We start from the raw sequence: 13,113 nt of genomic DNA, 5'->3' as shown, positions 1-13,113 counted from the left end.
GGGACTTTATTCATCTCACTATAATTATTTCCCATCCAATTTCAGTTTCACTTACCGCTTGAGCAACGCTCACCACAGGATCGCGCCGCGCACTTGTACCGTAAGTTTGAAATAGAGCAAATAGACGGACGCCGGTGAAAATAGGGCGCCGGAGGGCATATTGGGTCGTGTGACATTCGGAACTTCTCCCCCTCTGTGGGCCTTCTACATGCTAAATGTCACATGTGAATTTCACGAGCCTTGATCAAATAGCCCTAACAAACTTTCGTAATTTGTATGAGTGAAACCAATGACGTCATTCCCAAGTAGCGTGCTGATTGGCAATCCAAACCAGCTGCTCACTAATGTGACATACCAGTCACCACCACTGACCGTGGCTGACACGCATTTGTAGGGCTTTCCAAAGAACAGTCAACAAGGGAACCCGGCCGGGTAAGAAGACCACGCGAAGTCTGCAGTCCGCACCGCACCAAGGTCCAAGCGTTGGTCCAAGCCAAATCCGCACCGCACCAGGCCAGATCTGCACCGCACCACTCCAAAATCCGCACCAGCCGAACAAGCCCGCACCGACGAGATCTCATCGAAATTGCCCTATTTTGCAGTCTGGCCGTACGGTGCAGATTTGGCTTGATGTGGTGCGGATTTAGTGAAGTGCGGTGCGGAATTGACTTGGTGAAGGACATGACAGACCAGACGAGATAGATGAGGAAAATCGAGAGAAAAAACATTGTTGGAGCTTCAACATCACGTAATTCAGTGTGCTCTCGTAATTCAGTGTGCTCTCGTAATTCAGTGTGCTCTCAGGTCTAAATGAGTGTGTGGTGGTCAGAGCGGACTGGCAGTGCTGGTGGTCCCATTAATCACGTGGGATGCCCATAAGCTCGCCCTCTTTGCACTGTTGCACGTCTCTGCGAGGCGCTGGCGGACGGCGGTATAGTGAGAGAGATGAGCTGAGCACGGCCGATGAGAGGGATTCAAGATTTGTACGACCGATGAGAGGGCCAGAAAATCACCGCTCTGCCGCTCCAAGCAGTCAAATGCAAACAATTTATCGGGTACGTTCGACGCAGCTAACGGGTTGCGTTGAAAGAATCTGAGTTTGTTGCGTTCTGCATTCGGCAGCTTTCGTAAACGAGATGCGCCCGATTCATGTAGCGGGTCCAGTGCAGATCTTTTTGTACTCTCAGACTGTACTCTTTGGTGCGGATTTTCCGGCTCTGTAAGGATTGGTGCGGATTTTGAACGTGGGCCGGTGCACCTCGTCGACCTGCGAGCCGTACTTTGCGGTTTAGCTAGCGCGCTGTGGAAAAGCCAGTATGTGCGCTGTTAGGAGGCGCAGATATTAGTGCCCGATTTTAAGGTCCTAGGTCAAGTGGTGACTTCTGAGGTCAGGTCAAGTGGGTAATGGTAAAGCTGGCGCAAGCTGGTGTGACCGTCGCCACTAACCAGTATATGTGTAGATAAAGTTAGAGTAATATACAATCTAACCTGACCTAACCTTACCTGTAACTAACCTACAGCCCACCAACCTACAAACCTACAACCTACCAACCTACAATCAAAACTACCTACCGCCGACGGTGACGCCAGCTTTACCGATACCGTCAAGTGCCCCAAGGTACGGCTCCGTTTTTGGTGAATAACCTCGCCAAAAACTGCTGCAGAGCCACGATTTTGGCAGCATCGTGTTCGCCTTGCTCGGGCGCGTCAAATGATATGCCTACTTTTTGTTTGGGTGAGGTCAGCTTATGGTGTTGACCTAGGGTCCCAGTCAGGTCACGAAATTGGTCTAAGGAGGTCATGTCGCATAGCATTTGATTTGGCAGGTCTTCCTGAGTCCATTGGTTGCTTTCCCGACTCGTTACCTTAATTTGATAGGGAGCTATTGACGGAAAACTAATATGACCCTAATGACGTCATAAATGACGTCACACAAGGTTAACATTGCAAAAGTGACGCATCAGATATTGCAAGGAGTGCATGAAATCACGATTCTGTGTGCTTTAGATAGTTGGAGATCGTTCCTGGCGCCAGAATAGCAGTTTTATTTTTCCCCCATTGACTTATAATGGTGAGGTCATTAAAATGACCTGACCTCGTATGACCAGTATGACCTTTAGGAAAAATCCGAGATATATAAGTTGTTAAGTTAGACTCCTAATGCATACTAGGTCCTGCAAGTTTCATTTCCCTGTGAAAGCTCCTCTGGCAGTGAGGGTGTTGCGAAGTTGCGACATCTGAAGACCGTGAAGACTGCAGAAGTTCACTTATGACGCCAAAGGTCAGTGACCTGACCTGACCTGAAAATGCGGTTGGTGTCAAAAGGTCCGGCTTGAATCAAAGGTCAGGTATGCAAAGTTTCAGCTCTCTATCGCCGGCGTGTTCGGAGCTAGCGCGAAAAAAACTATTGGGGAGGGGGGGGGGGGGCGGCACCCGCCCCCCTCCCCTCGGCCGACGATGGTTAATCATCTAAGTCTGAGTATTGTATTGCAAGAAGTTAAAATCTTATAATTCACACAGTTATAAACTCTTCTCATTACTTATCTCCACCTCGAGACTGCAAAGTGTTGCAATTGGGTACTTAGATGAAAAGACGCATCAGCAAGGGTGACAGACTCGCATCATTATGAATCCCAACAAAACCAAATGTTGAATTTTTCGTACAGAACGGATGACTATTACAGGTATGTATGAACCAGGAATGTTCGCATTTGTGGTGTACAGAGCTTAGAATATACACTTGTGAAAAGTAGCAACTGCAATAAAAGGTCTGTTCCTCCCTGGCCAATGTAATGGGCCATTGAGTCTCCTGTGCATCATATTCTCAGACAATAATGTGCAGCACACGGTTCAGCACAGTAGGTACGGGGACCCGCAGTTGCTACTGTACAGCGACCCTGAGTAAATTGTCCCAGCACCCTCACAGGAAACAACGATAAGCTGTCAGAGGATACGCAGAGAAAACCTCAGCTGCTCTTGTACAGGTACCGGCGGTCGATATCAATGTTATCGGTTGTTACTGGACAGGACAGACGGCTAGAGTTGGGGTTCGTGTACAGTAGCAACTGCGGGTCCCCGTACCACTCCCACCTACCCCTACCACTCCACGCAAATTCCGCACAGTAAATCCGCCATGCACCGTGCACTGGGTGGCGGGCCGCGGAGAGCCCCTGCTCTTACGATTAGGTCAAAGTGGGAGGATGTGGATTGTGGGATTGTACCCTATTGGTAAAGTCAGGGAGACTATCTGTACATTGTACTGAGTCCAAGCATCAACGCATTCAAAAACAGATACAGATGCGACCGTCATATGACATTGAGAAGAGGCAGCATCCTATGAGCATCAGCTTCCTATGCCTCTTTCCTATCTACTATGTTGAGCATCTATGTACTATGGTGAGCATTTATTTGCTTTTCTTTCATATGTTTCCTTTGCCACAGACATTGAAAAGGCAGGGGAATGCAGGCTCCACTCATCAAAAAGGAGAAGGATGCAGATGAAGACGATGAGGTTGTTTCAGAGGTAAGAAGTGCCAGCTAGGCACTGGTGGAGATCAGGTGTGATTAATTGTCACTTTACCATCTCTGCCAATACAACATTTGAAAGGATCCCAGTAAAGCTCTGGAGGGGATGGTTTATGCAAATAGTCACTGGTGTCATAATGGTAACAAAATTTCATTGTGCTGAAATTAATGCACATGGAAAACAAATAATGGTTTGAGATGCCAGGAATGCTAAGATGTCAAGACCGCTAAGGATATCACACTGTTTGTTTGCCAGTTGCCGGTTTTCCTGTCCAAGGGTCTGCAGGACAAGCTCTGGGTTCTGCAGTACCCAGTGCGGCCGGCACACATGACATACGACCACGCCCACTTCCTAGAGGTAAGGACACGCCCGCATGACCTAAAGTCGCTCCTACATATATCACGACCACGGCTAGGCGACCTAAGACCATGCCCACTTTACTGTGGTAAAGACACTGGGATTTACCCACGAACACAAAATAACATCTTCTTGTCAAAATGGAATGTCAATGGCTATGTGAACCTTGAGAGTTTTGGCTTGGATCATTTTCATAATACATGCTTACACTAAATACCATGCCATTTACACAATTCTTTCAAAATGCTAGGAAAATCAATGCTAAAAGTTAAAAGAAAACTTTTCTTTCAGCTGTAATTAATTGTATCCCTCTGCGCTTATACCATTGACAAGTGAGCTGACCTCCAGTCCATGACATTTCACGTGTCCCTTCCAGGCTCAGCTGAAGCCGACGCAGCACCAGCTGCAGCTCTCGCTGGAAGTGGACACCAACAGCTCCAGCTACGACTCCAGCAAGGGCGAACAAATTGCCCTCAACGTGGATGGAAGCCGGCTGACGCGCGACCAAAACGACCTCTACTACTCCAGGTATGTCCTGCAGTGGCGGCGTGTTGTCGGGCAGCCCTAGTGCTGTTTGTTGTTGGGATATGTTGTATGTGTTGTGCAGACTGCAACATGTCTTCTAATCTCTTCAGTTTTCCGCGCATAGGAAAATTTCCGCTGGTTTTCCTGATTTTTTTCTACAGTCTGTAGTCTTTTGGGCTGCAGTCTGTTGCCTGCGGTGTTCCGTCTGTTATACGTGGTTTATCCGTTTACCACCTGTTTGTTCATCCTCCACAGTCATCGGTGTGCAGCCTACAGCCCAGTTTCACCAAGTGCGGCAAACGCAATTTGGGGTAAACTACTTAACTACCCCACTACGTAACTACAAAAAAAACACCCCAAAATTGAGTTTACCGCACTTGGTGAGATTGGGCCAAACACGTCTGCCATCTGTCTCATGCCGTGTGTCATTCTGTAACTTCTAGCCTGCCGCTTGCTGTGTTTCGTCTACCTTCGTTTGGTAGTGTATCGTCTGCCGTTTGGACTGTGTCTGTCTGCAATGTGTCTGCCCCACCTCGTCATTGAGCCTCGTCATTGAGCCACGTGCAGTCTGCCGTCGGTAGTCGATCTGTCTGCCGTCTGCACTCTGCAAGTCTGTAGTAGAGCGTCTATAGTCTGTCTGTCCTACTGTCTGCAGTCTGTCTGCAGTCTGTCGTCTATCCTCTGCGGTCTGTGGTAAAGCATCTGTAGTCTCTCTGCCCTACTGTCTACCGTCTGCAGTCTAAAAGTCTGTAGTAGAACGTCTGTAGTCTCTCTGCCCTAGTGTCTGCTAAGTCTGTAGCATAGCGTCTGTAGTCTGTCTGCCCTACCGTCTACCGTCTGCATTCAAAAAGTCTGGTCTGTCCCCTCCCGTCTGTATGGCCTGCCATTTATTCCCTCCCTCTCTGTCTTGAACTGTGTGGGAACGATGACTGATGGCCCAGCCAGCCATCTGCGCTCGCCGACACTGGGCGGACTGCTGTGAGTGATGGCCTCGCAGTACATTTACGAGGGAGGGAGGATCGACACCTGGCTGCCACAGCGGCGCAATGTCAGTTTTTGATTCATTGAGAGCAATCCATCGGTCACTGAACACAACTGTGTGCTACTTGGAGCAGAGGCAATAAAAATACTATTTCTAGAAGAATATATGAAAAATTTTTGGCTGCGATCAGTTGAACCGATAATGGAATGAGTAACCATTACGATTTACGACGTTCAACATTACGAATTACGATGTCAAGGCTCTAAATTCATCTGAGGCATAGTTTGCACCCTTAGGGATGTTTTTTTTTTCGTCAACAGGGACCACATCTAGGCCGTTTCAGCGCTTTGTCAGAATGTGTGTTGTGAGAATACCTGTCCTCGCTGCTCAGACATGCGAGCACGCGCTACTTTGTCACAGAAGATGCTATATGTCACAGACAAAATTTTAACAGTCACAGACATAGGCGGCAGTTCAGTCATCCTGATTTTGAAGTTTTTGGATTATTTGTCTTATTTGCTCGAGTTATTTGTGAACTAAACAGCTACAACATTGCGTGAAAGTGCATTTAATAGCTCTTTGGCTTACGTGCCCTAGGCGGTATTCAAGATGCTTTCATGGGAGGGGGAGCATAGTGCATAGTGCATACGCCAAATATGTTTCTCAATAATCCGAAAACTCCTTGCATTTCGATTCCTAACACACCCTTGTGCAATTTAAAGCAAACTTTTCTCGACAACAGTCGCTAAGTTTTCTTTTTTATTCTAAAAAAAAACAACAACAACAAACTTTATCGATTTTGGGCGCCCACGGGGGGGGGGGGAGAGATAAGCCCCAAAGGCGCCGTAGATCCGCCAGTGTTCGAATAAAGCGAACGAAATGGCGTGTCTTGTGCACGAGGAGACCTTCAATTGACTTTTGCGGGCTGTTCTTGCCGATCCAAAAAGGTGTATCAACTTTAACCCGCGCCCCACTGGGGGGGGGGGGGGCTATTCATAGCCCCCTCTCCAGTTTTTCTGCAATAACTTCCAAACCACTTGACGTATCGACGCCAAACTTTCAGTACCTTCGGCTGCATCAATTTGACACCTTGTGTCAAAATTTGAACTTCGTAGCTACCATAGGTCGGCCGGAAATGACGTCAGAGTGACGTCATGTTCGGCCGACGCAAAACATTGAACCACGGCAATCGCTCCCAAGAGCTCAGTTTTTAAGCTAGAACCAATTTCTTTGCATGAAAGGACTCAGAATTGACTGCGCTATCAAACTGCTATCTCGGTTTTTCAAAATTTTGAAAATTTTGAAAATTTTATATAAAAATATTCAAAATTTATATTTTTATATTTTTTCAAAAAGTTTTTGACTTTTCGAAAAAAACGGAATATATGTGACAGAACGCATGCTTATGACTAACTCTAGCAAGTTTTAGCTAAATATCTTCAAAAATGACAAGTTATACGCATTATTGCAAAAAAATTCACAATTATTAATTTTTCAAATCAATTTTTCAGTACGTATTTGACATCGTACACCAATATAAATAGCACCATCGTGTTCCTGAGCTCAAACTGCATCCTATAGACAACTTTTTTGATGAAAAATTTTAACTTCAAAATTTGACCTTTCTTGACCTGAAAGTGACCTGACCTAAGCTAATTTCGACTCAAAATGACCTCGAATGACACAGACGACATCAATTTCGAAATTTCTGGCCTAAATGGACCATAAAACACGTGTCACGTGACCGACACATGATATAATATTTCCGTGACCTGTGATGACCTGACCCTGACCTGAAAATCAAAGTACAAGTTTGGTACCATCAAGGTATCTAGAGCATCTGTTCACGAGTGTGTACACCAAAAATGAGCCTGATCTGACTTGTAAGACGGCGGCCAGAGCCCAAAATTTGAAAAAGCCGAAATGCTAATAATTTTTACTTTGACCTGACCTGTGACGTCATCGGTGACCTCAAGGTCAATGAAATTAGGTTTCGTTCGACAGTTTTTCTGGGGCTATCAGACGCCGTTTGAATTTTGACGATCGGCCCAGTAGTTTTGAAGTTAGGAGGGGCTATGGAGAGCCCCCCCCCCCCCAGTAGGGCGTGTTAGACGCAGACCCCAGTGGGGCGCGGGTTAACCCTCGCCAGTCGCCCTGGCAGGGGGGGGGGGTTGATGCGACCCCTCCCCTAAGGTTTTTTGAAGATATCGTAAAAACGGCGGCAAAATTAACACAGCCTATGAGGCAACCTTTTTACATATGACCTGAAAATTTCAGTTCCTGGTAACCTTGGGTCAGGTCACCAGGTCAGAAAAACCGGTACAAGGTCATGGACAAATTTCAATTTTCTTGATGCACCTGTCCTACTCACGGTTTTGGACTGATTTCTTTCAAACTTTCAGGATGTGCTAAGTTCATCCTGAAGTTCTGCTATTCATTCATTCTGCTATGTTCATATTTTAAGTTAAGTTCACCGAGTTGTATAACATAAGTTTTTTTTTGTGTCACTGACCTGAGGTCAGTCAGAGGTTATTAGGTTGTAATGTTAAGCCTATGGGAAAATATTCAATTTGGAAAATAAAACAAAAAAGTATATCATTCGACGCGCCTTGACGTGCTGAGTTCACTGATGCTTTTCTTTTGCTCTATCTTAATTAGATCAAAGGTTATAAGCGAAAAACTTTTGACCTGTTTTTAGCGAAATTTTTAAAATTATACTCCCCAACCCCCCCCCCTAAATATTGACCTAGTGCAACCAAATTAGCACAGGGGTGAGAACTCAAGGGCACCTACCTACCAAATTTGGTGTTTCTAGGTGTCATAAGAACCAATCGCGAGGGGGGGGGGGTCGCATCGACCCCCCCCCCCTGCCAGGCCATGTTATGAAAAATGCCCTGCCAGAGCGACTCAGCAACCGGTGGACCGATTGATATACGGCCTTTTTTGTTGGGTGGCCCCATCCCTTCTACCCCGTAATTGACTATCCTTGATGCTTCTAGGTAACCATCGTGGCACGTGCCACGTGAAAAGTCGAGGGCGTTCAAGCTGTTTTTGCTGAATCAGGGCTTTTGAGAGGCCCATCCCATATCTCGGCCACCGCTTGGGTGATTGACTTGCGTTAAAGGTAGTGTGCCAGCTTTCCTGGACCGTATGGAGTTAATGGCCCAGATAAGGAGAACCGGATTTTTAGAACTTATCCATACCTTCAAAACTCATGGAAACGTCTTAAATTCTTCAAATTTTGAGTACCCCAGTGCGAAATTCGCCCCGACGGGTTGTCGGTCGTACCCCAACCACATTTCACACCACTATGAACAATAAATGCACACACTGAAATCGCTATTACCGATATGCTCATCCAATCAAGTTTCGATAAACCCGTTCATCATCATCTCCTGCGGTTTCGAACACGCCTGTTAGGTGGTGCGGTAGACCGCGCCCAAAGCCAGGGCCCCGGTAACGCGAGTTAGCCGAGTCGGGGCAGCGTGCGCTGACCCAAGCCGGGGCCGCGCGTCCTCCCGGTGTCATGTGATAGCCCGGGGCTGCCCGCGGGGATGCGGTAGACCGCGCCCAAAGCTGCGGCCCCGGCTTGGGTCAGCGCACGCTGCCCCGACTCGGCTACCTCACGTTACCGGGGCCCTGGCTTTGGGCGTGGCTTCTGCTCATACTTTGTGGTGCGGTGGTGGTGCGTCGGGCCGCGCGCTCTGACTTCGGCCAAGAAAAATGCGTCAGCTGATCATTGTCATTTCTGCCACTTGCGTGTGGTGGAATGGGGTCATAACTTAAGAGACGGCTTTTTCATATCAATTATTTTACATAAAATCATATTTCAAACCATAAATAATGTTCGACAGCCAAATAAAAGAAACAATACCAATACAGGCTTACAGTTTAAGGCTCGACATTGTGTTGTCTACGATTAGACAGCTGATAACTCATTCCCGTACGTCGTAACTCTATAATGACCTTTGCTTATTGTCACATGTGCGCCGCATTCGCGGTTGTTGCCGACGCCTGTTTGCAGGTCAGCCCACTACAGTTGTTATACATATCGAAAAACCGATAAACTTTAAGCGAAAAAGGCACTATTCCAGGCCCATTTTTGATTTTCTTTGCGATATTAGGTAAAAACAGAAGCTTCTTATCCTAGGAAAAATGAAATTGGAAATCTTTCGAAGGTGGCACACTACCTTTTTGTAGGGTAGTTGCATGCTTCTTCCGAGCATCGGATACTCTTGATGCGTGTGAGTCACCCCACCCCCTGCACGCTCAAAATAAAAAAAGAAGAGATTGTTTCCATTACAATGACTGCAATTAATGGGGCAATTTCGCCGAAACTTGGCATATAGGTGGGCAGTGGGCACCCACCAGGCAGTGCATTCCTATGTATTACGGTTAGAGTGCTACTTGCACGTGCGCTTGTGCAGGGGTCGCTTCCAGATCTTTAGAACGGCTGGTTCGATTGCGCTCAAATTTGGTACGCAGCTAGGGATCAGTTGGAAGGGTGCCATGCAAAAGTCAATTTGGACCCGGTTGGCACGTGCGCACGTGCAGGGTGTCGCTTCCAGATCTCGGAGACGGCTTGACCAATTGCCCCGAAATTTGGCACGCAGATAGTGACCAGTTTATGGGGTGCTGTGCAAGAGCCCGTTTGAAGTACCCTCTCGCCCTTCCGCACGTGCAGGGCTCACTATCTCGCTCGCTCGTTCTTCGCCCTAAAGTCGTTTTACTGGCTTGTACCTCAGAAAGACCGGAGAGTTGCGACGATGTATTTCCCCTTATAGTTGAGTAGAAAAGTGGGTCTAGACCAAAAGCAGATAGCAAAGATTGTAGGAACATCAGGTCCTGTCAGTTCAATAGTTCAATTGTTCGAATCTGCCTCAGACGCTACAGTACTGGGCCTCAGGCACTGCAGTAGTTGGTCTCAGGCCGTGCAGTACTGGGCGTCAGCCGTGTTCGACTGAATCCAAGTCAGCGCCTCGGTGACGCGGGCGAACACGTCGGGGCTGTTGGCCAAGGCACACGGCCGGCCGAACGAGACGACGCCGATCAGACGGAACCGGCCGGAGACCTCGGTCACCAGCGGGCCGCCGCTGTCGCCCATGCAGACCGACCTGCCTCCCTCTGGGTAGCCTCCGGCGCAGATCATGTTGCTCTTGAGCGTGGTGCCCCAGTTGCCCTGGCAGCGGCTCTGGCTCCAGACGGGCAGCTGAACATGCTGTAGCGTGGTAGCCTGAGGTTCATCGGCGCCCACACGGCCGTAGCCGCTGGCGATGGCCGTGACGTCGGCGTACGTCTGGCCGGCCTCGGCCAGGCAGACGGGCGAGATGGTGTTGCTGAAGGTGATCTCGCGATCCAACTTCAGCAGCGAGAAGTCCCAGCCGCTGCCCGTAGCGCTCGTGTACTGCGGGTGTTCGATGATCTGGACGACCGAGAAGCGCTGCTCGCCGGCGTCGGTAGTGCCAATGCGCAGGTCGCCCAGCATCACCTGGATCTGGCTGGCGTCTTTGCCGTCGGTGCAGTGGGCCGCCGTCAGCACGTAGCGGTTGTTGATGACGCTGCCGCCGCACCAGGAGCGGGTGTTGCCGGTGCTGACGATGCCGGCCTGCCACGGGAACTGGCCGGCGGTGGCGTCCGTGCCGCCCACCACGCGGGTCTGACGGACGCCGCACTGGCAGTCGGTGCTGGGGCTCGGGGTCGTCTGAGTGCCAGGCTCCGGCACCACGATGCGACAGTAGAAGCCCTTGTCAGTCACCGAGTAGTCTGTGTGGAAGTCGATGGTCAGCAACGTGCTCTTGATGGAAGGCACCGTTCTAGTGCCACAAAACTTCTGGCCGTTGATGGACAGATAGTCCCAATCGCAGCTTGGGTGGTACTCGAGTTGGAACGGGTCACAGCTGATGCTGATCTCCTGGTTAGCACTGCCTCGCAGCCTCAGACCGACGTCAATATTGTTTGGGTAGTTGTTCGGATAGTTTTCTGAAATCCAGTAGTAATTTGCAGGCTCTAGAGTGATCTCATACACTTCACGAGCAAATCCGTTTTCCCTTTCCATAGGCAGCGGCTCGGGGTCATCGTTCTTCACACCGTTTTCATCAAACGGTACAGCGGTAATAGTCGTGTCATCGAAGTCAATCGAATTGGGTTTCTTCCACGCTTGTTTGGCCTGTGGCTTGGCCAGCGCGGCGGCGGCCAGCAGGCAGCAGCAGGCGATCTGCAGACGGAGCATGGTGCCGAGTGCTGGGGACTGAGTTGCCGAGGTACCGGCGGCGCGGGCTCTTATACCCGTCCTTTGGTGCGCAAGTGTGCTCAACTGCGTCGCACTTTGCCGTGGGGTGTGACGGCTTCCTCCATTTTCAGTGACTGGGCTCTCTGGCTACGTGATCTCTGACCTCCCTGTCGACACCGGTGCACGGCTGTGGGCTGTTTGTCAACGCTGCCCTGCCGCCGCCTGGCCCATGCCGCTCCCATTGCGTCACGTGCACTGCCCTTAAACTACCATGGTTGTCCAGATGATGAAGGGTCAGGTGCTACTCTCGCGGTCTGATGCGCCCGGGACGCTTTCCTAACGGTCGCTGACACACTTATTTTAATTTCGTTTAATTGCATTTGTTAATTTGTGATGGGGGATGGAGTGCGCAATGTTCCAAACTTCCAGAAAATCTGCGAAGGAGAGTTTGATTCATCATCAACTCCTCATTGGCTCAGGACATTGAATGCCCTTTGCCGACTATTCGCAATAACTCGGAAACTGACTCTGCGATCGCCTTGAAACTTTCTATAACTATTTGTTAGTTATTTCCGCCACATCACGCCATGTCCAAACGAAAATTTTACAAAACTCCTGTATCCATCAAAACCGTTTTGTGAAGGAAGGAAATTCCCATTGTTACGGGTTAGTTGAGATAAAAATGGTGTAATCACAATTTTCTTCATTAGTACGAAAAATGGAGCGATAAAAACTCAAATTGGATATGCGCAAGAATCATAAGTTGAACCACCACACCAGTTCAATCCTCCACGTAGGGGCTTCTCTCAGCGGCAGATCTCCGGCTGAGACGTCTTGAGGATTTCTTTCTTTTGATGTGAGCCGACGTTGACCCTGCTGCCTGCTTCAGTCTGCACGGTCTGGCAGATCAGTTTCCTGGCGGGACGTAGGAGGACACCAAGCTTTGTCCGGATTGTGGCAGACCGCTCGCGCCCGTCTGGGGCGCGCTGGAAGGAGGGGGCCCGGCCTTTGAGCCACACGTTTCTTGGATGTCTGTCACGATTACGATGCTCCCTTCCTGCACTTCTCCTACCGCTATTTGGAACGAGTGGCGAGACGAGGCAGGTACTCGTGCGTCCAACGTCTCCAGAAATGGTCCTATACTTTTCACTCTACAGGTACACTCTAAAGAGCTCCGCCGGCGTCTTTTAACCCGCGCGGGGCTGGGGGGGTAAATTTTACCCCCCCTCGCGAATTTTTGCAATATCTCAAAAACGGCGGCGCGCAGCGCCGCCAAACTTTCAGTACCTTTTCTTACATCAATTTGACACGTTCCCTGAAAATTTGAGCGAAATCCGTCGGAAATTTTTTGAGAAATTGACGTTTTAGTGACGTCATGTTCGCCATTTTCGCCTTAAAAACGGCAAAATTTCAAACGCCGCTAACATCTTCATTTTTAAAGGAATCAAGACGTAACAAAAAAGGTTATACGTAATTCTACTTTGTCTATCAAAT

At 48.9% G+C, this 13,113-nt stretch overlaps 3 protein-coding genes across 10 annotated transcripts in view; 1 reads left to right on the top strand and 2 right to left on the bottom strand.

Annotated features, from left to right (window-relative positions):
• The window catches only part of LOC122365161 (DNA-directed RNA polymerase III subunit RPC5-like), a 39,321-nt gene that overhangs the window by 1,912 nt on the left and 24,296 nt on the right, over positions 1-13,113 (top strand). For 3 of the 7 annotated variants that reach the window (XM_043336134.1, XM_043336135.1, XM_043336138.1), the window contains exons 2-4: positions 3,442-3,523; positions 3,782-3,883; positions 4,260-4,411. In XM_043336134.1, coding sequence (XP_043192069.1) covers positions 3,461-3,523; positions 3,782-3,883; positions 4,260-4,411 — 317 coding nt within the window. In that variant the 5' untranslated portion in view covers positions 3,442-3,460. Of the gene's footprint in view, positions 1-45; positions 101-2,120; positions 2,282-2,485; positions 2,685-3,441; positions 3,524-3,781; positions 3,884-4,259; positions 4,412-13,113 lie in introns of those variants that run through there. The other 4 variants (XM_043336139.1, XM_043336136.1, XM_043336137.1 and 1 more) reach the window with 4 other exon arrangements.
• The window catches only part of LOC122365160 (nuclear exosome regulator NRDE2-like), a 36,621-nt gene that overhangs the window by 20,210 nt on the left and 3,298 nt on the right, over positions 1-13,113 (bottom strand). The window lies entirely within an intron of this gene.
• Positions 10,146-11,643, bottom strand: LOC122365163 (chymotrypsinogen A-like). Its single transcript, XM_043336141.1, has one exon. It carries the CDS (start codon positions 11,617-11,619, stop codon positions 10,315-10,317), a length of 1,305 nt encoding a protein of 434 aa, XP_043192076.1. The 5' UTR covers positions 11,620-11,643; the 3' UTR covers positions 10,146-10,314.

The sequence above is a fragment of the Amphibalanus amphitrite genome, unplaced genomic scaffold (assembly GCF_019059575.1).
Source record: "Amphibalanus amphitrite isolate SeventyFive unplaced genomic scaffold, NRLGWU_Aamphi_draft 000719F_arrow, whole genome shotgun sequence".
Taxonomy (NCBI): Eukaryota; Metazoa; Arthropoda; class Thecostraca; order Balanomorpha; family Balanidae; genus Amphibalanus; species Amphibalanus amphitrite.
Note: the sequence above shows the minus strand (reverse complement) of the source record. Positions and strands in the feature narration are given on the sequence as shown.